Source organism: Pelophylax lessonae (assembly GCF_965119305.1).
Source record: "Pelophylax lessonae genome assembly, chromosome: 13".
In the NCBI taxonomy this organism is placed as follows: Eukaryota; Metazoa; Chordata; class Amphibia; order Anura; family Ranidae; genus Pelophylax; species Pelophylax lessonae.
This window is the reverse complement of record NC_138780.1, coordinates 62,054,040-62,079,520: the sequence shown is the minus strand read 5'-3', so window position 1 is coordinate 62,079,520 and position 25,481 is coordinate 62,054,040. Positions and strand designations below refer to the sequence as shown.

The 25,481-nt window shown below is 44.5% G+C and overlaps 1 protein-coding gene across 8 annotated transcripts in view; it reads right to left on the bottom strand.

The window, feature by feature from the left end:
* Window positions 1-25,481, bottom strand: part of PACS2 (phosphofurin acidic cluster sorting protein 2) — a 1,277,570-nt gene that overhangs the window by 592,623 nt on the left and 659,466 nt on the right. For all 8 annotated transcript variants that reach the window (XR_014224766.1, XM_082242585.1, XM_082242586.1 and 5 more), the window contains one exon: window positions 20,384-20,443. Coding sequence is in view for 7 of the 8 variants with exons in the window: in XM_082242585.1 (XP_082098711.1) it covers window positions 20,384-20,443 (60 nt within the window). In the remaining variant the exon portion in view is untranslated. The remainder of the gene's footprint in view (window positions 1-20,383; window positions 20,444-25,481) is intronic.

Here is a 25,481-nt window from a genome sequence, read left to right as displayed (position 1 = left end):
TTAAAGTCCTCATTTCTTTATCTGAAAACAGTAGAATGATGGGCTTTACCAAAAAGCTGTCGTTTTGTTTTGTCTGTCCACAGCACATTCTCCCAAAAGGATTTTGGCTTCCTTCGGTACGTTTTGCCTGAACTGCAACTGCAATCTGGCTTTTTTTATGTTTCTGGGTCAGCAGTGGGGTCCTCCTGGGTCTCCTACTACAGCGTCCCTTTTTCATTCAGATGGCGATGTATAGTGCGAGCTGACACAGTTGTACCCTGTGCCTGAAGGTCAGCTTGAATTTGTCTATAAGTTAATCGAAGCTCTTTATCCATCATTCGAACAATCCTTTTTTCTCTTTCGTCCATGTCCAGGGAGATTAGTTACAGTTCCATGGGTTGTAAACTTCTTGAAAACGTTGCGCACTGTGGACACCGGAACATTAGGATCACTGGAGATAGACTTGTAACCTTAAGATTGTCCATGCTTTTCCACAATTTTTGTTCTCAAATCCTTAGACATTTCTTTGCTGTTCTTTCCCTTTTCAGTGCTTTGTGTGGCACACAGAGACAGACAACAGAAAGGTTAAGTAAATTTTTCACCATTTTAACTAGTTAATTGACACAGGTGAGTTTAAATTACAAATTACAGGAGCATCACAAACTTGGAATGCAATTATTTATTACAATTTTGAAAAGTGGCAATAATTTTGTCCAGTTTATTTTTGGAGTTTTGAGTGTAATGTGTCAGATTTGGCTTTTTGTTTCTCAACGTTTTTGTGCCATATCAATACAAACAAAAGAAATAAACATGAAAATGCCTAAACATTTCTAATTAAAACATTTGTATATATTGTATACATTTATTGTTTTAAAGGTGAAAAACAAAAAGGTGCGGTTTATTTACACTTTTTACGAAACCATAAATGGCAACAAACAAAAAAAGAAAACATGAAAATAAACCCTTGCCAATTTGGCAACTCACTACACAGGATGTTTCCCTAGCTAACAAGTAGATGCAGCCTTGTGCTGCCCCTAGCACTTATCTCCCTGTCTAAGAGGTCTGTCACACAGGCTGTCTCACCGCACAAGTAGGTCTCAAGTTCCCCAGTTTCCAGAGGCAACAAACTGGTTCCAGGTTGGAGACCCTCTCTAGGCATGCTGGGAGTTTTTAACCACTTTACCACCGGAGGATTTTGCTGTCTTCCGTCCAGGCCACTTTTTGCGATTCGGCGCTGTGCGACTTTAACTGACAATTGCGCGGTCGTGCGACGCCGTACCCAAACGAAATTTACGTCCTTTTTTTCCCACAAACAGAGCTTTCTTTTGGTGGTATTTGATCACCTGTGCGATTTTTACTTTTTGCGCTATAAACAAAAAAAGAGCATTTATTTTGAAAAAATAACAATATTTTTCACATTTTTTTATATGAAATTCCCCCCAAAAAAAATTTAAAAATCAAATTTTTTTAAAATTTTTGGCCAATTTGTTTTATGCTACCTATGTTTAGTAAAAAAAATCGCAATAAGCGTATTTTGATTGGTTTGCGCAAAAGTTATTGCGTTTACTAAGGGAAAGATTTCTGTCATTTTTGGTGGGTTTTTTTTTAACGCGTAATGGCGGTGATCTGCGATTTTTTTTGCGGGACTGCGACATTGCGGCGGACAGATCGGACCCGTGACTGACATTTTTGACACTTTTGGGGGTACCAGTGACATTACTACAGTAATCAGTGCTATATATATGCACTGTTACTGTAAAAATGACACTGGCAGGGAAGGGGTTAATTTTATTGGAGAGGGAGGGGTTAATGTATGCCTGGTGCTTACTGACGTGTGGGGGGGGAGGTGACTGTGTGACAGAAGGACAGATCGGATGTCCAGCTATGCTGAACACTCCGATCTGTCAGTCCCTGTCACTATGGAGATCCGCCTGCTGTGTTTACACACAGCGGGCGGATCTCCAGACTCGAGCCCCGACGATCGGGGCAGAGCAGCGGCAATCGCCGCTGCTCCTCCCCTGGCCCGACTCCCGCTGTGAATGAACACAGCGGGAGCGAGCCTCCGGCGGCGCGCGAGCGCCGCCCACAAGGGGCGGAGTCCAGCGACGTAGGTCTACGTTGCTGGACGGGATCGCGGCACTTTGCCGCAGTAGCCTCAATGTAAGCGGGGCTAAAGTGGTTAAAGAACCTAATGAGCCAAATCTCTTCAGCTGGTCTCATTACCTCTACCACTTGAGAACTCAGCACTGCCCCCTAGTGGAACAACTCTGCATACAGTCTAAATCTAGGACACACATATATCCCATCCTGGATGCAACCAGGAGATTTTACCTGTCTGCTGTCACAATAATTTTGTTTTAATTTAGCTCCATTTTGCTTGTAACTGCCATAACTTACCACCAAAGAACAACCTAAAATAAATTCTCCTGCTCTTGGCAATCGCTGTAATACCACATATGTGTAAATTATTTGTTGTTTGTACTCATAGCATGGCCCAGAAACAATGGTGCGTATTTTGCTTTTGGATCCTACCTAAAACACACTGACACTAATTTAAAGTGGAACTACACTGCATCTGAGCACCCCAAAACCAAAAATGTTACTTATTTCATTTTTAATATACAAAGCATACTTCCCAATTCATCCATGTCTTCATGCTTTATTTTGCTGATAAATCACTTTGAAAAACACTCCCTAGCATTTCTGGCTAGGGACATCTTGAGTGAGAGCAGATGATTTGTGTAGAATTTACTTCTTGGAATCCATCAGCCCTTTGAGTAGGCATGCAGGCAAGAGGGTGAGCTTAGCTGAGAAAGCCCTTCCCTCCCTCCTGAAGACTCCTGGGATGTATGACATAATTTGCATAGGCCTGGACACCAGAAAATAACTGAAGAAATGTAAAAACAAATGTTTAAAAGAGGTAACTATATTATACTTTCCTATCTGTATTTATTAATGTTAGCAGCATAAGGATTATAAATAGTCGGTGTTGATTGGCAGAGTGAAGTTCCACTGTAAAGAATGCTTTTTTTTTTTTTTTTAAATCCTACCCAACATACACTGACCTTGACGTTTGACCCTGGCCCTAAATTAAACCTTGATCTAGCTATTTTTTTTATACACACCTGTTTATTTACACTTTCTTCCATTAACAAGGAGAGAAAGATGCAATGTGTCTATGTAACTTTCTCTCCATTCAGAGGAGAAAGCATACACAGGAGAGACATTTACAGTGATTGATCACTGTGATAGCCAACCAGAGGCTATTTCAGTGATCAGGTGATCGGAAATGGGGCTTTCCCGTTTCTGATTATTAGTACAGGAAACAAGACACAAAGACATGTACACTGTATATATGTGCATACGCAGCAGCAAGGGGTTAAAGAACAATCATTCATTCATTCAGGGGATCAAGTGCACAGCCCCCCAAATATTAGCACAGCACTATTGTTCATTTATAATAAGTTATTTGCACAAGTTATTTTGCACAGCACAGATATTTGCACTTTATGAAAATATTGTAATATCAATTTTAATATTTTATTATTTATGTATTTGAGAATTATATGGTATTTATGCACGTAAACACTTTGTAGCAGCGCTGCAATCACTGACCAACACAATTCAAAAAAGCACTTGCACTTTTTTCTTGCAGCAGGCAGCTCACATACACACATATATATATTTTTTGAGATCTATTCACCATAAGCGCGAGGATTTTCAGTCTTACAGCCCCCCAAATATACCTCTATATATTGCAGCTGTAGCCTTACCCCTTTTTGAAGCCTAAATTGTGGGAGTTCCTTGGTGGGGGGGGGGGGGGAGCCTGCACAGAGCCATGCCTCTTTAATCCAAGTGTACTGTCCCTTTTATGAATGAACAATCCTAGTTACATAGTCGGCAAGGCTGAAAAAATACACCAGTCCATCCTGTTCAACCTGTGCGGGTGTGTATTCATGTCAATATTAAATTGTATATCCCTGTATGCTGTAATTGTTAAGATGCCCATCCAATTGTCTTTTTAAACTATCAACACTCCCTGATACTACTGCTTGTGGAAGAGAATTCTACGTCCTTACTGCTCTGATGGTAAAAAACACTCTAGGCAGATTACGGTTAAACCACTTCTCTTCCAATCTCAATGAATGGCCGCATATCTTTTTAAACTCCCTTTCACTGAAAAGTTTTTTCCCTATGCTACGATCACCAGTAAGTTATGTGTATATCGCTATCATTTCCCCTGTAAAGCGTCTCTTTTCCAGATAGAATAAGTTCATAGCTTGTAGTCTTTCCCCATAACTGAGGTTCTCAAGTCCCTTTATTAGCTTTATTGCCCTTCTCTGAACTCTTTCCAGTTCCAGCACATCCTTCTTGAGGACTGGTGCCCAGAGCTGGACAGCATACTCAAGATGTGGCTGTACCAGAGTGTTGTAGAATGGGAGAAATATTGTTTTATCACTGGACTAAATCCCCTTTTTAATGCATGTCAATATTCTGTTGGCTTTGCTTGCAGTAGCTTGGCATTGCTGAGCCTGTCACCTACTAGGATCCCCAGAGTCCCTTTCGATCCTGGATTCACCCAGCGGTTCTCCATCTAGTGAGTAACTTGCATTTGTATTTTAAGCACCTAAATGCATTACCTTACATTTTTCAACAATAAAACAAATTTGCCATGTAGTTGCCCACCACATTATTTTATTTTGGTCTTCTTTGTAAGGTTTCCACATCCTGTGCAAAAGTTATTGTCCTGCCTAGCTTTGCATCATCTGCAAATACTGAGATTGAGCTGTTTATCCCATACTCTATATTATTTATAAATAAATTAGACAGCATTGGCCTAAGGACAGATTCTGGGGGGACCCCGCTTACCACACTGGACCATTCCGAGTACTCGCTATTTATCACCACCATTTGGACACGCCCTTGTAACTAGTTTTCAATCCAGGTACATACCTAATGGTCAATGCCAAAATAATTCATTTTGTAAAATAAACGTTTTGGGAACTGTATCAAGTTGAAGATTGCATTTGCAAAATCCAGATACACCACATCCACAAGCCTTCTTTTATCTAGATGGCAGCTCACTTCTACGTAGAATGTTAATAGATTAGTCTGGCAAGAACGATCCTTCATGAATCCATGTTGATTACAGTACTACTGATGATACTGATTTCATTAGCAAAATCTTGGATATAGTCCCTTATATCATCCCCTCCATTAGCCTACCGACTATTGATGTTAGTCTGACTGGCCTGTAGTTTCCAGAGATATATCTCAGCACTTTTTTAAAAATTGGTATCAATTTGGCTTTTTTCCAATCAGCTGGTACCATTCTAGTCAGTATGCTGTCAATAAAAATTAGGAACAATGGTCTAGTTATTGCCTGACTGAGTTCCTTAAGAACTCTTGGGTGTAAGCCATCTGGTCCTAGTGATTTATTTGCATTAAGTTTTTCTAGAATATTTCTGATACTAGCTTCTGTTAGCCACGAGGGTACATTCTATGATGTGTTATTAACATTACACTCTTAGTAACTATATCCCCCTTTTTCCTTTGTGAAGACCGAGGAGAAGAATGCATTCAAAACCTTTGCCTTCTCCCTGTCTTTAGTAACCAAATTACCTTCATCAACCTTTAACCACTTAAGTCCCGGAGGATTTGACTGCTCAAAGACCAGACCCCTTTTTTCAACTTGGCAATGCGTGACTTTAACTGACAATTGCGCAGTCATGCAATGCTGTATCCAAACGAAATTTACGTCCTTTTTTTCCCACAAACAGAGCTTTCTTTTGGTGATATTTGATCACTTCTGCGTTTTTTATTTTTTGCGATATTAATAAAACAAGAGCGAAAATTTTGAGAAAAAAATGACATTTTCAACTTTGTCTTTTAAAAAATATTCAACATACTCAATTTATGTCATATATTTTGGCCAAAATGTATTTAGCTTCATGGCTTTGACAAAAAAATATAGCGTCTACAAACTATGGTGTAAATACTGGAATGTATGCAGCTTTTACTTTCTGACTGCCTGTCTCATTTCATGAAGTGCTAAAATGGCAGGACAGTACAAAACACCCCCAAATTACCACTTTTTGGAAAGAAGACATCCCAAGGAATGTCCTGAGAGGCATGTTGAGCTCATTGAATATTTCATTTTTTTGTCACAGGTGTTTGAAAAATGACTAAAAAAAAAAAATATATATATATATATATATATATATATATATATATATATTTTTTTTAACACAAAGTTGTCATTGAAATGATACAGTACCTTGCGAAAGTATTCAGCCCCCTTGAACTTTTCGACCTTTTGCCACATTTCAGGCTTCAAACATAAAGATATAAAACTGTAATTTTTTGTGAAGAATCAACAAGTGGGACACAATTATGAAGTGGAACGAAATTTATTGGATATTTCAAACTTTTTTAACAAATAAAAAACTGAAAAATTGGGCTTGCAAAATGATTCAGCCCCCTTAAGTTAATGCTTTGTAGCGTCACAGCTGTAAGTCGCTTGGGGTATGTCTCTATCAGTTTTGCACATAGAGAGACTGAAATATTTGCCCATTCCTCCTTGCAAAACAGCTCAAGCTCAGTGAGGTTGGATGGAGAGCGTTTGTGAACAGCAGTTTTCAGTTCTTTCCACAGATTCTCGATTGGATTCAGGTCTGGACTTTGACTTGGCCATTCTAGCACCTGGGTATGTTTATTTGTGAACGATTCCACTGTAGATTTTGCTTTATGTTTTGGATCATTGTCTTGTTGGAAGACAAATCTCCGTCCCAGTCTCAGGTCTTTTGCAGACTCCATCAGGTTTTCATCCAGAATGGTCCTGTATTTGGCTCCATTCATCTTCCCATCAATTTTAACCATCTTCCCTGTTCCTGCTGAAGAAAAGCAGGCCCAGACCATGATGCTGCCACCATGTTCGACAGTGGGGATGGTGTATTCAGGGTGATGAGCTGTGTTGCATTAACGCCAAACAGAACATTTTGCATTGTTGCCAAAAAGTTCGATTTTGGTTTCATCTGACCAGAGCACCTTCTTCCACATGTTTGGTGTGTCTCCCAGGTGGCTTGTGGCAAACTTTAAACAACACTTTTTATGGATATCTTTAAGAAATGGCATTCTTCTTGCCACTCTTCCATAAAGGCCAGATTTGTGCAGTATACGACTGATTGTTGTCCTATGGACAGAGTCTCCCACCTCAGCTGTAGATCTCTGCAGTTCATCCGGAGTGATCATGGGCCTCTTGACTGCATCTCTGATCAGTCTTCTCCTTGTAGGAGCTGAAAGTTTAGAGGGACGGCCAGGTCTTCGTAGATTTGCAGTGGTCGGATACTCCTTCCATTTCAATATTATCGCTTGCACAGTGCTCCTTGGGATGTTTAAAGCTTGGGAAATCTTTTTGTATCCAAATCAGGCTTTAAACTTCTCCACAACAGTATCTCAGACCTGCCTGGTGTGTTCCTTGTTCTTCATGATGCTCTCTGCGCTTTAAACGGACCTCTGAGACTATCACAGTGCAGGTGCATTTATACAGAGACTTGATTACACACAGGTGGATTCCATTTATCATCATTAGTCATTTAGGTCAACATTGGATCATTCAGAGATCCTCACTGAACTTCTGGAGAGAGTTTGCTGCACTGAAAGTAAAGGGGCTGAATAATTTTGCACGCCCAATTTTTCAGTTTTTTATTTATTAAAAAAGTTTGAAATATCCAATAAATTTCCTTTCACTTCATGATTGTGTCCCACTTGTTGTTGATTCTTCACAAAAAATTACAGTTTTATATCTTTATGTTTGAAGCCTGAAATGTGGCAAAAGTTCGAAAAGTTCAAGGGGGCCGAATACTTTCGCAAGGCACTGTATGTGTCTTTGTGTTTAATTTTCTATATTGTGGTGGTATCCATATAATTTTTCCTAAATGTGAATTACTATTTTCACCCAACTTTTATCACTTTTTATCTTTCCCCATTCCATAACCCGTGAAAGTATTGTCGCAACGTAGTATTTTTTAAAATCCGGTACAGCTTGCCCCCCTTGTATTTTTCCTTTAGTTAATACGGCGTATTGTATTCTAGGTTTTTATTTTTTCCATATAAATCTTATTACTTGAGATTTTAAGGTCTTAAAATATGTCTGGAGAATTGGTATTGGTAGCATTTGGTACTTATAAGTGATCTTTGGTAGGATTGCCGTTTTTATAATATTTATTCTTCCTATCCATGAAAGAGCCCGAGTTGTGAACTTATTAATTTCTGTTCTTATTTCATTTAATAATGGGATATAATTTACTTTATACAATTTCTCGGGGGACAATGTTAATTTAATTCCTAAATATTTCAGTTCCGATTTTTTCCCAGACAAAGGGAAATTCTTGTTTTAGAGCCTCTTCCTCCTGTATACTCATGTTATTATTTAACCACTTCCATACCGCCTCATTGAAAAATGACGGCGGCAGGAAGGCTTTACCGATCCGGGCCGACGTCATATGACGGCGGCCCGCTCTCCCCCCTACTGCGCGCCGATCAGGGATGAGGTTTGTTCCCCGGACATAGCCCATCCCCGATCAAGGTAAACAGCCAATGAAATTGGCTGTTTACCACGTGATCGGCTGTGTCAATCACAGCCGATCACATGAGCGACTCCAGCGCGAGGCGCTCGTTCTCCCCTCAATGCACGCCCCCCGGGGGCGTGCAGCCCCGCGATCGAGGGCGAGGATCATCCCTCGGAGAGAGCCCATCCCCGATCTAGGTAAAGAGCCAATGAAATTGGCTTTTTACCACATGACTGGCTGTCAATCACAGCCGGTCACAGAGTGTCAACAGAGAACACGGTAACTAGCTGTCACCGTGTTCTCCTCCTCACACACTGATCCTGTGTGAGGAGGAGATTGTGGTAACAGCTAGTTATCGATTACAGTGCATCCCAAAACACACTGATTGCCCCCCCCAATAAAGAGGACCTGTCACTAGCCTATCAAAGTACCTGTCACTAGCCCATCAGAGTACCCGAGTACCTGTCACCAGCCTATCAGAGTACCCGAGTACCTGTCACCAGCCCATCAGGTACTCTGATGACAGATACTCGGGTACTCTGATGGGCTGGTGACAGGTACTCGGGTACTCTGATGGTCTGGTGACAGGTACTCGGGTACTCTGATGACTGGCACTCGGGTACTCGGATGACAGGTACTCGGGTACTTTGAGTACCCAAGTACCTGTCATCAGAGTACCCGAGTACCTGTCATCAGAGTACCCAAGTACCTGTCATCAGAGTACCCAAGTACCTGTCATCAGAGTACCCAAGTACCTGTCATCAGAGTACCCAAGTACCTGTCATCAGAGTACCCAAGTACCTGTCATCTATATCTACACCTCTATTTGTGTGAAAAAATGATAAAAAATGTGATTAGGTATAGCGTTGCATGAGTATCTATCATTCAAAGTGTGAAAGCGCCGAAAGCTGAAAATTGGTCTGGGCAGGAAGGGGGTGTAACTGCTCTGTATGGAGGTGGTTAATATCTCTGCTTTTGCTGGGTTAATTTTTAAAACAGATAACTCCCCATACCTTTTCTAAATTTTCATCAAGTTTGGCAAGGTTATTCTAGGGTTGGAGATGTAGAGCAGAACGTCGTCCGCAAAGGCGGCAACCTTGTGCTCCACATCTCTGACCTCCACCCCCCTCACATCGGGGCTCCCCCCTATTATTGCCAGGAGGGGTTCTAGAGAGAGGACAAAACATCAGTGAGAGAGGGCACCCCTGCCTTGTTCCATTATACATTTTGAATGGCTCTGAGTGGATCCCGTTTATTTTTACTCTAGCGGTAGGGTGGCTATATAATGTTCTTATCCAGGTCATCATCCTCAAACCAATTCCCAACTCTTCAAGAGTTCTTAGCATAAATTCCCACCTGACCCTGTTGAATGCTTTTTCGGCATCTATCGACAGTATCAGCCCTGGGGATCCATTTTTAACCATCTGCTGCATTAGGAGAATTGTCCTTACTCCATTATCCCTTCCCTGTCTCCCAGGGATAAAACCTACTTGATCGCTATGTACCCACTCCGTCATCAACCTCTTCATCCTTGTTGCTAATACTTTTGTAAAAAGTTTTACATCTGCATTCAGGAGCGAGATAGGTCTATAGCTAGAACATAATGTAGAGTCTCTCTTTTTTCAGTATAACGGTAATAGACAGCAATAATGTGTCTCCCAAAGAATATCTTTTGGGGTCTCCTCTGTCTCATTTATTTGGAAGTATAGTTCCAGCTTTTTTTCTATTTCTTCTCCCCATTTTTTATCTCTTATTAACTCCTCATTTATTCTCCATGAACTCATTTTAGGTTGTCCTCCTGGTATTTTTCAGCATTATTGTAACTGGTGCATGGTCAGACCAAGTTTTAATCCCAACTTTAGCCTCCATCACTGACTCTATCAGTCTGTGTTCGATCATTACAAAGTCGATCCTCGAGTATGTCCCATGTACAGGGGAACAGAATATGTAATCCCGTTCGTTTGGGTGGAACACTCTCCATATGTCTGATAATTGACATTGATATAATTTCTTCTTTATCATTCTTAGGTGTGATATGCTGTTCCTCTGTACCTGCGAGGTGCTATCCATTTCAGGGTCCAGGCAGAAGTTGAAGTCCCCGGCCAGTATCACGCAACCTTTTTTTGAAATTCATTAATTTCCATAGTATCTTCCCTAAGGTAGCTCCACTGGTTTATCATTTGGACAGTACACATTTACCAGTGTAACCTCACGGTCAAATAATTTCCCCTTCAAAAAAATGAATCTCCCTTCAGGGCTCTTTCTTCCAAGGAGAACCTCACCCCCCTAGCTAGTCCAATGGTCACTTCTTTCGATTTTTTCGTTGTAGAGTCTGCGGGTGATCTTTAGCATACAGCCCAATATTAGATGAATGTGTAATATGGGTCTCCTGTAGGAATACTAGATCTGCCTCCATATATTTAACTTCCTTTAAGATTTTATGTCTTTTTTCCGGTGAGTTCAGATCTCTGACATTGTACGTTACACAATTTAATACTGTCATCTGTCTGTTGTATTTTTTCTATATTTCCCCTCTCCTCTTTCCCAATCAGACTCCTACCTCCTCCTCCCCCTTCTCTATTCATCTGAAATATTGTACAAGAGCTGGATAAGCAAAGACAAGGCACATCCTGACGCAAAGAGGGTGAAGAAAAAGGACTCCGGTGAGAAAAAGGAGATAACCTACAAGATTTCTGAGACATTATACAGAAGCTGAATAAGCGGAAACAGAACGTATAATACCCTGCGGAGGGTGAAAAAAAGGGACTCTGCTAAGAAAAAGGAGAGATTACCTTTCCCTCCTTCGTATCTTAATGGGGGTCTACTTCTCAGATTTTCCCAAATCTGAGCCCTTACTTCATACCTATGGAACCTAATGACATCTCTTGCAGTTTCCCTTGGCAAGTTCTGGGGCTTCCTAATTCTGTGTACTCTTTCAATTTCCATTTTTTCGGTTTTCCCAAAAGGGGATTAAATACTGTTTCAATCATTTCTTCCAATTTCTCTTCTTTCTCAGTCTCAGGAAAACCTTGAATTCTCAGATTTTTTCTTCTATTTCTGTTTTAACGATCTTCTATCTTGTATAACATATTTCTTTGGTCTATTTGTGTCCTCCTCATGTGATCTTTAAGCAAATTTATCTCTTTCCTTCTTCCACTCTTGACAGAATTTGTCCCAAGTCCCAATGCAATGTAGCCATCTCAGTTTTAATGGATTTCTGCAGTTTTGCAAAAATCTCCATCATTTCAAACTTTGTAGGTAGTTGGTCTTTAGCTCTTTGATCTTCCTCCAGTTCTATTTCAGTATCTCTATTCATCTGTTCACTGTCTTCAGAGAGGATAGGACTGCCTCCACCGTTTGCACCTATAGTTTTCTGATTTCTGGATTTTTTAATACTTTTAGTATCTTGTTTTGGTTTAGTTCCTAGATGTTTCTCAATATTTGCATTGTCCCCCATCCCCTCTGAGGTCATATTTTTTGATAGTCCCCAGGCTTGCGCTTACTTTTGCAGGTTTCCCTCTTCCCTCTTTCGCAGGCCTGTTTTTCATTTTGTAATTACAGGGAAGAGAGACAGAGGGGGGAAAAAATAAAAAAAATACCACTCTTCCTTTCCTCTTCCTGAGACTTTCCACACAAACGTAGTACTATTATAGTTGCTCAGACAAATTTAAATATTTATACAGGCATAGATTCCAAGTGTTCATGGGGGGCTTTACAACTCTGATTAAATTCCTCAATTAGTTTAAACCTTCAGCATGGTCATACTCTATAAGATCAACTCTCAATCGGTATTCATGAGAAGAACACAGGTAGTCACAAAATAGCAAAGAATGTCCATACTGTTGTTCTCAAAAGGGTATCCACTCTAGCACTTAGATCCAGAGGTGCAATATGTTTTATATATTTTTTCACTCTTCACCCTTGTCGCATATCACCTTACTTAGGTTACTAGTCAAGACTCCAGGCTGAAACAGGGGTCCGACTCTCAGCCATATAATGGCATTCCAATCTTATACTTTAATGGGGGGGTTCACACCCTCTCACCTCCTACGGGTCTCAGTGCTGCCGGTCCGCCCTGCCGGACAATTCCAGTCCTTTCCTTGGGGCTCCGTAACTCTCGCCGGCTCCTCTCTGGTCCCAGGACTCCCATACACCGGATCTCTGTCCACTCTGCTCTGCTCCGATTATGCGGCGAGCTTGCAATGCGAGCCCGCTCAGGTGATCCGCTATACTCGCCGGGCTCATGTGACCTCCCAGCATGTCACGGCATTTCTGTCCTCCTGACCACAGCTCCGGCTTCCTTTGGGCGTGGGCCCGCCGACTCCTCTGAGCACCGACCGAGGCGACAGGCTGTTAGTGAGGATGAAAGTGAGGCTGGGTAGGCATAGGCGGGGGATACAGGGGTTAGCTGCAGACAGCCATTGGAGAGCGGTATGCTCTTTTCATTTCTCCCGGATAAGCTACTCCCTGTACCTCAGCACATGCTCCTTGCTGGCGCCATAGTCAGACCCCTCCCCTCTTCCTCTTATCCAGCTTCTTAATGCTTCCCCCGACCCCTGTCGTCTATCCTGGCCACCTGTGCTCTACCCCGGCCCCCGTCGTCCCCAGTAGCTCTGCTGGGTTTCCCTCTCTCTGGCCAGCTGCTACAGGGAACATGTCAGGATGGAGAGCAGGGAAAAGGCCCAGTAAATGTGTCACTTGCCGGCCCCTTCCTTTTCTGAATAAATACTATCCATACCATTTACTGACTAAGTCCATTCATAACAAACATAGTAAACTGTGTTTATTATGGTTCAGTTTGTAAATGAACTGATAGCTTTGTACCAAGCTCCTCCTGTCTATTCATTCTGTACAGCTGAGGCTGAAGAGATGGAGATTGAGGTCTGTTTAGACCCCTGATATCTTACCCAACAAGGCTCCTAAAAAATTGTAAAAAATAATATTGTAAAAAAAAATTAAATAAATAAAATGGTAAAAAAATAATAAAATAAAAACAATAAAATGGCAAAAATAAGAAAAATACTGACACCATTAGCAGAACAGGGCCCCAAAGGTCACACTTGCTACCAGGCCCTGCCGTTCTGCCGCCAGGCTCAGAGAAAAGGGCTTTATGGTTTCTTGCACAGGGTTCCTGATGGTTCTAGTTATGCCTTTGGTTTGTACTATGAAATGATTTTTTATGCATAAACATCTCACTAAAAGTGCCCTACAAATGCAACTGAATAAGGAATATTTCATCCAGATTACCGTAGGAAAAGGAACAGTATATGTTCCACATTTTATATTAAAGAATAACTAATCTAATGTCCATGACAGGATTATACATCCTAAATGCACCCTTCTCTTACACACAACCTAAATCCTACCCTTACTTCCGTCCCTTATCATAGGTTCCCTTTATTTTTGCCACACTACTCAAGGGAGCTTAGATTATGTCATCAATTATAATCTCAAGAGAAATCAACAGCTCCTTCTATATACAAGGTAATAATGGTTAGTTATCATTAGCCCAGCTGTTAAATGACAACATGCTGTTGTCACCATTTGAAATATAGGACATAGAACTATAACATTTCCCTTTATTTTCTGCGATAATATACAATTATATTTTAGAAGTCAAGGTTTACTGTATGATATGATTCATATGTATTCACAACATTGTACAAGTTAAAAACTGAACAGAGGACATAAGAGAAAACTGAATTTTTGTAAAATCTTCCCGTAAAATTCCTTTTTCGGAGTCCTCTGACAGTCGCCGCCCACTCATACAGTCTTCACCAATGGGTATTGACCTCTTATCCACAGGAGCAAGCTAGGCATAAGACTTGTTAAAAACAAAGTCATTTACATAGACACACCTGGTCCAATATCCCCCCCCCCCCTGCTATCAGACATCCCAACTCAGTTTGGTAGCAAGCAGTTAAAGTCCAAAGAACCCCAATAGAGGGGCGGGGGCGGCAGCTGTCAGAGGACTCAGAGAAAGGAATTTTACGGTAAGATTTTACAAGAATTCAGTTTTCTCTTCTGTCCTCTGACAGTCGCCGCCCACTCATACAGTCTTCACCAATGGGATGTCCCAAAGCAGTGTAGACATGAGGGGTGGGAAACGTAACCTTCACAAAAGCAATGCAGCACCCAAGTCAGAGAAAGGAACCTTACTAGAACAGAAAGGTAAATCCTCTGGGTAACAAAAAAGGCTCAACTGGAGCAACAACCCAGGAAAGCAAATAAACAAGGGGAAAAAACAACCCCAACAGCCAGGGACCCACAAAACCAGGGTCCCCTTAAGGCACTGCCGCACACAGAACTTTGCGGCCAAAAGGAGGCATCTGCCGATGCCAGAACATCCATTTTGTAGAACTTTGAAAAGGTGTGCACTGACGACCAAGTCGCAGCCTTGCACACCTGGGCCACCGAAGCCTGATGCCGGAAGGCCCAGGACGCACTCACCGCTCTGGTAGAGTGCGCCTTGACAGGGAAGGGCGGTGCCCATTCCTTAATCGAATAGGCCTGTACAATCGTCTGCCTGATCCATTTTGAAATGGTCGCCGCAGACGCAGCCATACCCTTCCGAGGTCCCTCAGGAAGGAAAAAAAGAGAATCCGACTTCCGAAAGGATTCAGTGGCCGACAGGTACACCCTGATCGCCCTGACAACATCCAAGTAATGTAATGCAAACTCCTTAGGATGTTTAGGATACGCACAAAGCGAAGGCAAAACAATGTCCTCATTAAGGTGGAAATCAAAAACCACCTTCGGAAGAAAAGACTGGTTAGGTCGTAAGACCACCTCATCCCTATGAACCACCAGGTAAGGGGAGCGGCAGGACAAGGCCGCCAATTCCGACACTCTGCGGGCAGAAGTGATCGCCACTAGAAAGGCAACCTTTTGTGACAGCACAGACAAAGAAATTTCCCTGATGTTTTCAAAGGGAGGACGTTGTAACACGGACAGAACTAAGTTCAAGTCCCAAGGAGGTAGAGGCGCCCTCCGAGGAGGGGCCAAATGATGTACACCTTGAATAAAGGTGCGAATCAAAGAGTTAGATGCCAAGGGGCGCTGAAAAAGGACGGCCAGTGCCGACAGATGGCCCTTAATCGTGGTCAATGCCAGGCGCTGATCCACACCAGTTTGTAAGAAGGCCAACACCCTCGCCACCGAGTAGTCACGAGGAGGAAAACCTCTGGTTTCACACCAGGCAAAATAAGCCTTCTAAGTACGGTAATAGATCTTACCGGACAAGGCTTTCCTAGCCTTGAGCAAAGTAGGAATGACTTCAGACGCGAGACCTCTGTCTCTCAGGACCTGGCTTTCAACAGCCACGCCGTTAAAGCCAGCGACTGTAAAGAAGGATGGAAGATCGGTCCCTGAGACAGTAGATCGTCTCGTAACGGTAGCCGCCATGGAGGCTCGACGGCCAGTTGAACGATGTCCGCGTAGCAGGACCGGCGTGGCCAGTCCGGGACCACCAGAATCACCAACTTCGGTTCCGAGACCAACCTGTGCAGGAACCTGGACAACAACTGAATCGGGGGAAAGGCATATATCAGACGATACCGATGCCAAGGCACCACCAGCGCATCCGAGGCGTCTGCCAGCAGATTGCGCGTTCTTGCCACAAACCTTCCCACCTTGCTGTTTAGCCGGGACGCGAACAGATCCACATCCGGGGATCCCCATTTCGCACACAGCATCTGAAACACCTCCGGGTTTAGGGACCATTCACCCTGACGGCTGACGGCTCAGATAATCGGCCTGCCAGTTCTCCACACCTGGAATGTGAACTGCCGAAATCGCCGGGATGTGAGTCTCGGCCCAAGACAGAATCCTGGTCACTTCCTGGGCCGCCCGGGCACTCTTGGTGCCCCCTTGGTGATTGTTGTAAGCCACCGCAGTGGCGTTGTTCGTCTGCACCCACACAGGATGGCCCTGAAGACGATCTGACCAATGGAGCAGGCACAGCCTGATCGCTCTCAATTCCAAGATGTTGATCGGTAGAGAGGATTCCTCCACCGACCAAATGCCCTGGGCAGACAGGTTGCCCAGGACGCCACTCCAGCCCGACAGGCTGGCATCTGTGGTAATCACAGTCCACAGCAACGGCCGGAATGATTTTCCCCCCGCTACCGCCGGGGACTGGAGCCACCACAGAAGATCCCCTCTGGTTAGGTGACTCAGAGACACCCTCAGGTCCAAGGACTGGGGGAGCCTGTCCCACCTGGCCAGTATCTCCGCCTGGAGAGACCGCGTGTGAAACTGCGCAAACGGTATGGCCTCGAAGGCCGACACCATCAAACCCAGGGACCGCATACAGGTCCTGAGAGATGAGGACTCGTTGTCCCTGAGGGACCTGACCTCGTCCTGCAGGGTCCGGAGCTTGTCCTCCGGCAGAAACACCTTCACTTGGGCGGAGTCCGGGACCATCCCCAGATACGGGAGACGAACCGAAGGAGACAAGGTCGACATTTGAACGTTGATGGTCCATCCAAACTCCTGGAGCGTCTGAACCGTAGTGGACAGATCGCGCAGCAGGCTCTGACTAGCACTCGATCCTAACAGGAGATCGTCCAGATATCCCAAGACCCCAATGCCCTGTTCCCGTAACAGGCCAAGAACAGGAGCCAGCACTTTGGTAAACACCCTTGGAGCCGAAGCGAGACCGAAAGGCAACGCCACAAACTGATTCTCCATGATATCGAATCGGAGGTACCTCTGATGACCCTCGAACACGGGGATGTGTAAATACGCATCCTTTAGGTCGATAGAAGCCAGGAAATCTCCCGAACTCAAGGAGGCCACCACCGAACTGAGGGATTCCATGTGGAATTTTTGAACGCGCATGAAGCGGTTCAGAGTTTTTAAGTCCAGAATCGGACGCACCTTGCCCTCCTTTTTTGGGCACAGTGAACAGATTTGAATAAAACCCCCGAAATCTGTCCCGATGAGGCACCGGGACGACAACCCCCTGGGCGAGGAGATCCTGCACCGCTCGATGAAGATCGAGCAATCGATCTGGGGTCAAATGAAGATTTGAGGGAAAGAATCTGTCCGCCGGCCACGAAAGGAATTCGATCTTGTAGCCCGATCAAATGATTTCCTGAACCCACCTGTCCGGAATCCGTTGGAGGAAACCGCGCAGACGTCCCCCCACCCCTGAAACGGGTGAGGACGCCCCTTCAGGCAGTGGAGGACTGAGTCGCCGCACCAGCCTGGGCAGCTTTTGGCTTGCCCGCCCAGGGCTTTCTCTGGCCACCCTGGCCCTTGAAGGGTTTTCCTTTGTCCTGCGCCTTGAAGGCACAAAAGGACCTCTGATTTGGTTTAAAGGAAGGGCCCCACTTACCGCGGAAGAACTTACCCTTAGGATTCTAGGGCAGCAGAGTGCTCTTGCCCCCAGTGACACCTTTAACCAATTCCTCCAGGGAGTCCCCAAAAAGACGATTTCCCACATAAGGGATGTCAGACACCGTCTTCCTGGAAGTCTGGTCGGCTGACCAGCTTTTTAACCAAATCAAGCGACGGTGAAGCACCGCGACCCCTGAAAGGCGAGCCGCCAATGGGGCCTCATCCAAGGCCGCATCACACAGATACATGACCGCATGGTAAATCTGGTCCACCATCTCCAAAGTAGTAGGAGGAGCAGAATCAGTCACGATGGTGCGTTTGAGCGCCTTAGCCCAATCTGCCACAGCTTGAGCCGCCATGACGGAGGCAAAAATAGGTTTCAGCATGGAACCCTCCACCATATAGGAATGGCGGGCAAGGGATTCCAGCCTCCTATCCGTAGGGTCCCGGAACACCAGATTGGGTACCAGAGTGGCTCTGTTCAACCTAGACACAGTGTGATCCACTTTAGGAGCCACAGTCCAGCGCGAATCCGTAGGAGACGCAAAAGGGTAACGAGGGTAATTGAGCTTTAAATTGCGCCATTGTTTATTCACAGTTTCGTGGAACTCAGCGGGGCAAGGGAACACCTGCGCCGCCTTACGGGATCTGCGGGTACCAAAAGAGGACCGCTTGCCCGGAGGATTGGGCTCATCCTCTAAATGTAGTGTATAATTAATAGCAGTAATCAGCGCAGCCATAGCTGCGCGTTCCTCGGCCGTCCCAGGGGGGGAATCATTCCCCTCCTCATCCTCCCCCTCCCTATCAGACTGGGAAGAACGAGACCCCCTCAAGGGGCACACTGTCCACGGCAACCATATCAGAATCGGAGTCAGAAGAAAGAGAAAGCCTAGGCCTCTTCTTAGTATCCCGTTCAGCCATCAAAAAAATCCACCTTGGACGCTAAAGTCGCAAGTGCAGCAGTCAGAGCAGGCAGCGCAGAAGATCCAGAGGAACCTGAATCATCCACTAAGGCTGTGGGAAATTTGCTGTCCTGGGACTCCATCAGGAAAAAAAAAAACTTTTTTTTTTTTTAAGGTACTGGCCCTTCAAGCGCACAGCGATCCCACCGCAGTACACCGCTATGAAGGACTATACAAGCAGACCCCGCAAGTAGGAATGAGCTGACAGCCAGAGATATTCCCCACAAAAGACAGCAAGACAGACCCCACAAGTGTTACCACACACCAGCCGATCTCCACTGCAGAGAAAAAGGAAGTGATGTCACTGCATGAGGCTGAACTAGGAAAAACAGACTAAGGAAAAATGGTTGCCTATAGAAAGTAATAGGAGGCTCCGGGAAAATGCCCGCCGACATGTGCACCGAAGAACACATTGCCACACACAAGATGGCGCCGTAAGGCGCCAAAACACACTACATTCATTGCTGCATACGTGCCCAGCTAAGCCAGCAGCACGCCCACACCTAAAATGGCGGACCGGCGGTTTTTTAACCCGCAGACCCGCAGTGGTCGCCACACATGTCTGCACCTCCAACCACATACACAGTGTCACTCAGGGGAGGGACCCCCACAACCCCCCACATAGCGATCTCGCTGCGATAGCGCCCCCGCAGGGACCGGGAGTAAGGGAGCCCAAAACACACAGACATGAGGGGATAACACAGATCAGCAGACTGCCAGCCCCAGACAGAGGCCCCACACAGAATGTTACTCACCATACCCGATGGCGTGGGTGCCTCTCATCGACGGGAAGCCTCCCACCCCAGGTGGTGGGGGTGCCGTCAGCCAAAAACGCAGGACGCTAGCAACGCACGGAACCGTGGGTGAGACGTTCAAATGAGGTGGCCACCTCGCAGGGTTTCATCCCTGAGGACAGGGACAGGTCGTTTGCAAGGCCAGGGCGTACACATAGCCCGCTAAACGCTCGATGGCGGGCTGGGACTCCATAAGGCCCTCTGTCCTGGAACACCAGAATGACCAGTGCGACACCCAGCTCCGCAACGCCGTCGTCATCCGAAGAATCGGCTAACTAAATGCTGAGAAATAAACAGCTAGTAGTGCAAGAAAAAAACACTGAGAAAATAAAATCAAATAATAAAATAGAAGAAAGGCTGAGACCGTAACCCCAGCACAGGGAAGCCTATCTTACTCCTCAACTAGGCAGAAGACAAACTGAGTTGGGATGGCTGATAGCAGGGGGGTATTGGACCAGTGGGACAGCCCCCATAGGTGTGTCTATATAAATGACTTTGTTTTTAACAAGTCTTATGCCTAGCTTGCTCCTGTGGATAAGAGGTCAATACCCATTGATGAAGACTGTATGAGTGGGCGGCGACTGTCAGAGGACGTAAGAGAAATGTATAATTTCTGTTATCAATAAAACATATTGACTTATAAGAATAACTAATCTTGCATACAATTTTTTTTTCAAGTTCCTAATTAAAAGCAAGCTTTCTTTAACGTGGTCAAGTTTTATCCCAAAGAACTTACATCAGTGTATGCTGATTGGTTGATGTCACAATGAGGTCTTTCAATATGGATGGTACTATGCTGTAGAAATAGAAATCAAAGAAATATCTGTTATAATGGTGAACAAATTCCTATAAAAAATGCAGATATAAAATCTTAAAAGATGGTTAAAACCTCAAAAAACCACAGTAGAAATATCCATAAGAATATAGATAGCATTTTTTTTTTATATATTCGTTTAAAAAGTTTAGGACTACAAACAAAAAAGAAAAAAAAAGTATAAAGAAGTAACACAAAAATAACTGTACTCAATATATATATAGTAAGAGAAGAATAGAAAGAAAAAAAAATGGAGAAAAATGCACCATGGCTATCTGTTACCATCAGGGACAGGTTCACAATGCCTGTTCCTATACATGGTAGAGGCAAAGAGGCAGTTTTCCCTATATAATTATTGGCCGAATTTTGTTTTGCATCGACACTAGAAGCATGCATTTATTATACGATTATTTACTCATTATTACAATATCCTAAACCAGATTAGCACCAGGAAAGCAAGAAATGTTTAAGGGTAATAGAAGTGATCCAAGCAGAGAGGTGTTACTTAACCACTTCAATACAGGGCAGTTTTACCCCCTAGAAAAGAGAAACGGACAGAGGGCGCACCAGCCTAGCGCATTATCTTTAAAACAATTTTTTTTAATAGACATGTATACACATTATACTCACAAAACGATTATGAAACACGGGCAATAAGCAATAAGGGACTGCCAGGGGTCTCGACTGGGCATCCTCAGCTGCTGTAGGCCGTGGAAGGATTTAGACCTCCAAAAAAACTCTTACGCGTTTCGGGGTGTTCCCCCTTCATCAGAGCTAGTTGGGGGAATGAGTGGTACGGCTTTGGTATATTCCAAAAGGTCACATGATCAAGTCCCAAAGCTCCACCCTTTGTGGGTGGGTCAAGAACAATATAAATGTAAAGAAGTATATTACTAATGACAATAAAAGCATAAAAAATATAAATATATATAGAACCAATGCATGTGCAAAGAAATCAATAAAAGATGATTCCCACAATACGTAACAATATGACCATGGAAGAGCCAGCCATGCAGAGTTGCCTGACATGGAACTAACATCAGACCCTATTGCCTTTTGCGATCAATAAATGCCATCCAAATGCAGCCACAGACTTAGTGTATGGTAGAAGAAATCAATTGAAATTCCCTGCTGTTCCTTGTATATGTTAAATATGTTATAGTACATGCCGAATCTACATATGCCACAGCTTTCATATAGATTGGAGCCACAATGTTATAAGGAAGGGACCGACAGAAATGTAAACCATCAGTGCAGATACTGAGAACAGGATTATGTTGCTATTAGAATCATTACCGGAGCGTCCCTGTGTCTGGGGTCTGTGTGTCTCCGTTTCCGCTGATATCCTATTGTGGATATCCGGTGCCATCCTGGGTACTTCCTGTATACATCACGTCCGGTTCCTGTAGAGCATGCGGAAGTGACATAGAATGGTCTGTCAAGACGGATCTCGCAAAACATGCTGCGCCATCTACCTGGCCCCAGCATGAATTGCATGCAGAGCTTTGTAGCTGGGAATTTGGTTCATTTCTACATTGGTTCCAATTGTCAATATGCTGCATTGGGAACGGCATGATCGCACTTACACTCATAGGGTGGCCAGATGGACTCCACTAAAAATGAGTAAGAATACAGTAATATATATATATATATATAAAAAGAAATTGTGGCACGTGCCAGTTCATGTGGCATCGGAAACAGGACATAGTGGGCTCAGATGGCAGTTCACACAAAATCAAACAATTCATCAATTGTGGGACCTCCTTTGTCATTTATGGCATTTTGTGCCCTTGCGGGTTACTTTATGTTGGCCGTACAACCCGCCCTTTGAGAGTCCGCATTGGTGAACACAAGTAATATCTTCCATGGGAAAGACAAATATTCAGTCCCCCAACATTTTAAGACCAAGCATAATGGGGATCCCACATGCATGAAAGTCTTTGGTGTTGAGGCCATTTCCGATGAACTTGATAAGGGAAGCCCCAAAGGGCTGAATGAGGACATTGAGGTTCACAACCTAGTTTAGCAGTCTAAACCAGTGCTTTTGGTTCTTTCCCCCCTTCTCTCCCTTTCTTTTCTTCTCCTCTTCCATATATGCACATAAAGTCAGGTGTTAATGTATATAAGTGCCCATTAGGGTGCAAATAAATGCACAGGGTTTAGCCAATTACATTGGTATACCAAATTTATCATAGATAATTATATGTCCGTGAGAATATGGGTGTAGGTATGCTTACACACATGCATTTACTTTTTACATATTATATATTCTTTTTGTGTGCATTTTTCATGCGTATGCAGTTAACATTACCATTGTAATTATTATGATTACTTTCATAGGCGCACTTTTCCACATACGCAGTTACATTGTGCACACTTTACATCTGATTCTTAGTATAATTCTATTTTAGTAATTTTTCTATGGAATTCTCCTGTTACATAATTTTAACCCATCCTTAGGCATGTTTTTCATAACGGAAAATTTATATCAATACTTACCGTAATTTTCCTTTCCTGATGGACTCCATGGCAGCACACGTATGGGTAGGCTCCGCCTCCTCTCCTACCCTATAGGACCCCACTCCCATAAATCTTTGCTCCATACCAGGAGCCGTGTTCCATAACTAGAACTACTCCAGCAGATGGGAGGGGACTCCTGCTGCCATGGAGTCCATCAGGAAAGGAAAATTACGGTAAGTATTGATATAAATTTTCCGTTTTCCTGACAGACTCCATGGCAGCACACGTATGGGAAATAACTAGCCATACACACCCGGGCGGGTAACTGCTGGTTTAACAGAAAAAGGTTTAATTTGCACCGTCAACAGACAAGACTTTTAAACCAAAGTTGACCGAAGATAAAGAAGCCGGTTCAACACAGTAATGCGACATAAAGGTATGAATTGATGACCAAGAAGCCGCTCTGCAAATCACGTCAGGAGCTACATGAAGAGAAGCTGCCCACGACGTAGAGATCCCTCTAGTGGAATGAGCTGTCACCACCTCTGGAGGAGCCAGTCCCTTGGCTTTATATGCCCACTGGATGGTCTGAACTATCCAACTTGCTATAGATCTTGAGGAAGCTTGTTTGCCCTTGTTTTTTCCACAGATGAGGACAAAAAGATGGTCTGACTGGCGGAAAGGAGCTGTAGTCTCCAGATATAGCCGAAGAGTTTCCCCCACGTCCAAAGGATGGACAGAATTTTCATCTTGAGATTTGAACGTGGGTAGGACAATTTCCTGGTTGACATGGAATACCGACATTACTTTCGGATTGGAGCCAAGCATCGGAACCAATACTACCCGATCAGGGAAAAACGTAAGGAATGGTTCCTTGTAACCCAAGGCACCGAGTTCAGAAACCCGTTTGGCCGAAGTAATAGCCACCAGAAAGGCTGTTTTCATGGAGATGTTTTTAAGGAAGAATGGATCCTTCTGATTCAAGGTGAGTGAGGAAAGAAACTCCAAGACCGTAGGAAGATCCCACTTAGGGAACCTGGGCTTTCTAGGAGGTCTTAACCTAGTAGCGCCTCTGAAGAACTGGCGAACCAGGGAGTGTTTCGCCCATGCAGTCCCAGTGAAGGCCGAAATGGCTGAAATTTGGACCCGAAGGGAGCTTACTGCCAATGACAGGTCCAGACCGGACTGGAGGAAGCCCAAAATATCCTGGATTCCTGGGTCAGAGACAGAGCTAGATCTGCTATCCACATAATCCTTAAACTTGGACCAGATTTTTTCATAGACCTTGTTCGTGCCGGGTCTTCTGGCACTCATCATTGTAGCGATTGCCTCGTTTGGACAACCGAGCGCTTTCAATCTTTCCCTCTCAACAGCCATGCCATGAGATGAAGCTGTGCTGGGCAGGGGTGAAGAATAGGCCCTTGGGACAGAAGGTCCGGCCTGACTGGCAGAGGTATCGGGTCCCGACAGCTCAGCTGGAGCAACAGAGGAAACCACGGTCTCTTTGGCCAGAAGGGAAGAATCGCTATGATCTGCACTCTCTCTGTCCTGAGTCTGTGAAGAAACTTGAAGATGACTGGCACTGGAGGAAACGCATAGGCCGTTTGAAAATTCCAATGATCCGTCAGGGCGTCTACCCCGTAGGCCTGGGGATAACGCCACCTCGTGTAGAATCTCTCCAGTTTGGCATTGCTTGGAGATGCGAACAGATCTACCTCTGGATGGTAACCTAGAGACATGACCCATATGAAGGTCTCTGGATGGAGTGACCACTCGTTGTTGTCCAGAGCAGACCTCGAGAGGAAGTCTGCCTGGACGTTCTGGGCACCCGGAAGATAGGCGGCTGACAAGTTGGACAGATGTCTTTGAGCCCAATCCATAATAGGTTTCACTTCTTTCAGAAGAGAAGGACTGCGGGTGCCCCCTTGTCTCTTGATGTAGGCGACGGCTGTCGTATTGTCCAGTCTTAGGAGGACCGAGGCATCGGTCGCCAGATGCTGAAAGGCCTGGAGAGCACAGAACGCTGCCCGAAGCTCCAGCACATTCGAGACCACCCCGTATGTAGGGAAGTCCCATCTGCCCTGGGCCACCTCCGACAGGCAATGCGCTCCCCATCCCGTCCTGCTGGCGTCCGAGGTCATGACCAACCAGGACGCTGGAACGATTGAATGGCAGTTTAAAAGATTCTTTCGCTGAAGCCACCAGGTTAGGCTGTCCTTCATGGACGTAGTTATCCGAATGAGGACTTCTGGATTCTCGAAATTCCATTGTTGGAGGAATCCCATCTGAAAGGGCCTCATCTTCCACTGTGCCCACTTCACCATGGGAGCCGTGGAAACCATGGTCCCAATTATCTTCATGCACTGGGATGCCCGGAGATGAGAGGCTGATAATGCCGGACGAATCCTGTTGCGAACTGTCGGAATCTTCTCTAATGGAAGGGAGATAGTGCCTCTGGAAGTGTTGAAGAGGGCCCCTAGGAAGACCAACGACTTCGTGGGTTCCAGATGACTTTTTTCCAAATTCAGGAGCCACCCGAACTCTTGAAGGGTGGAAATTA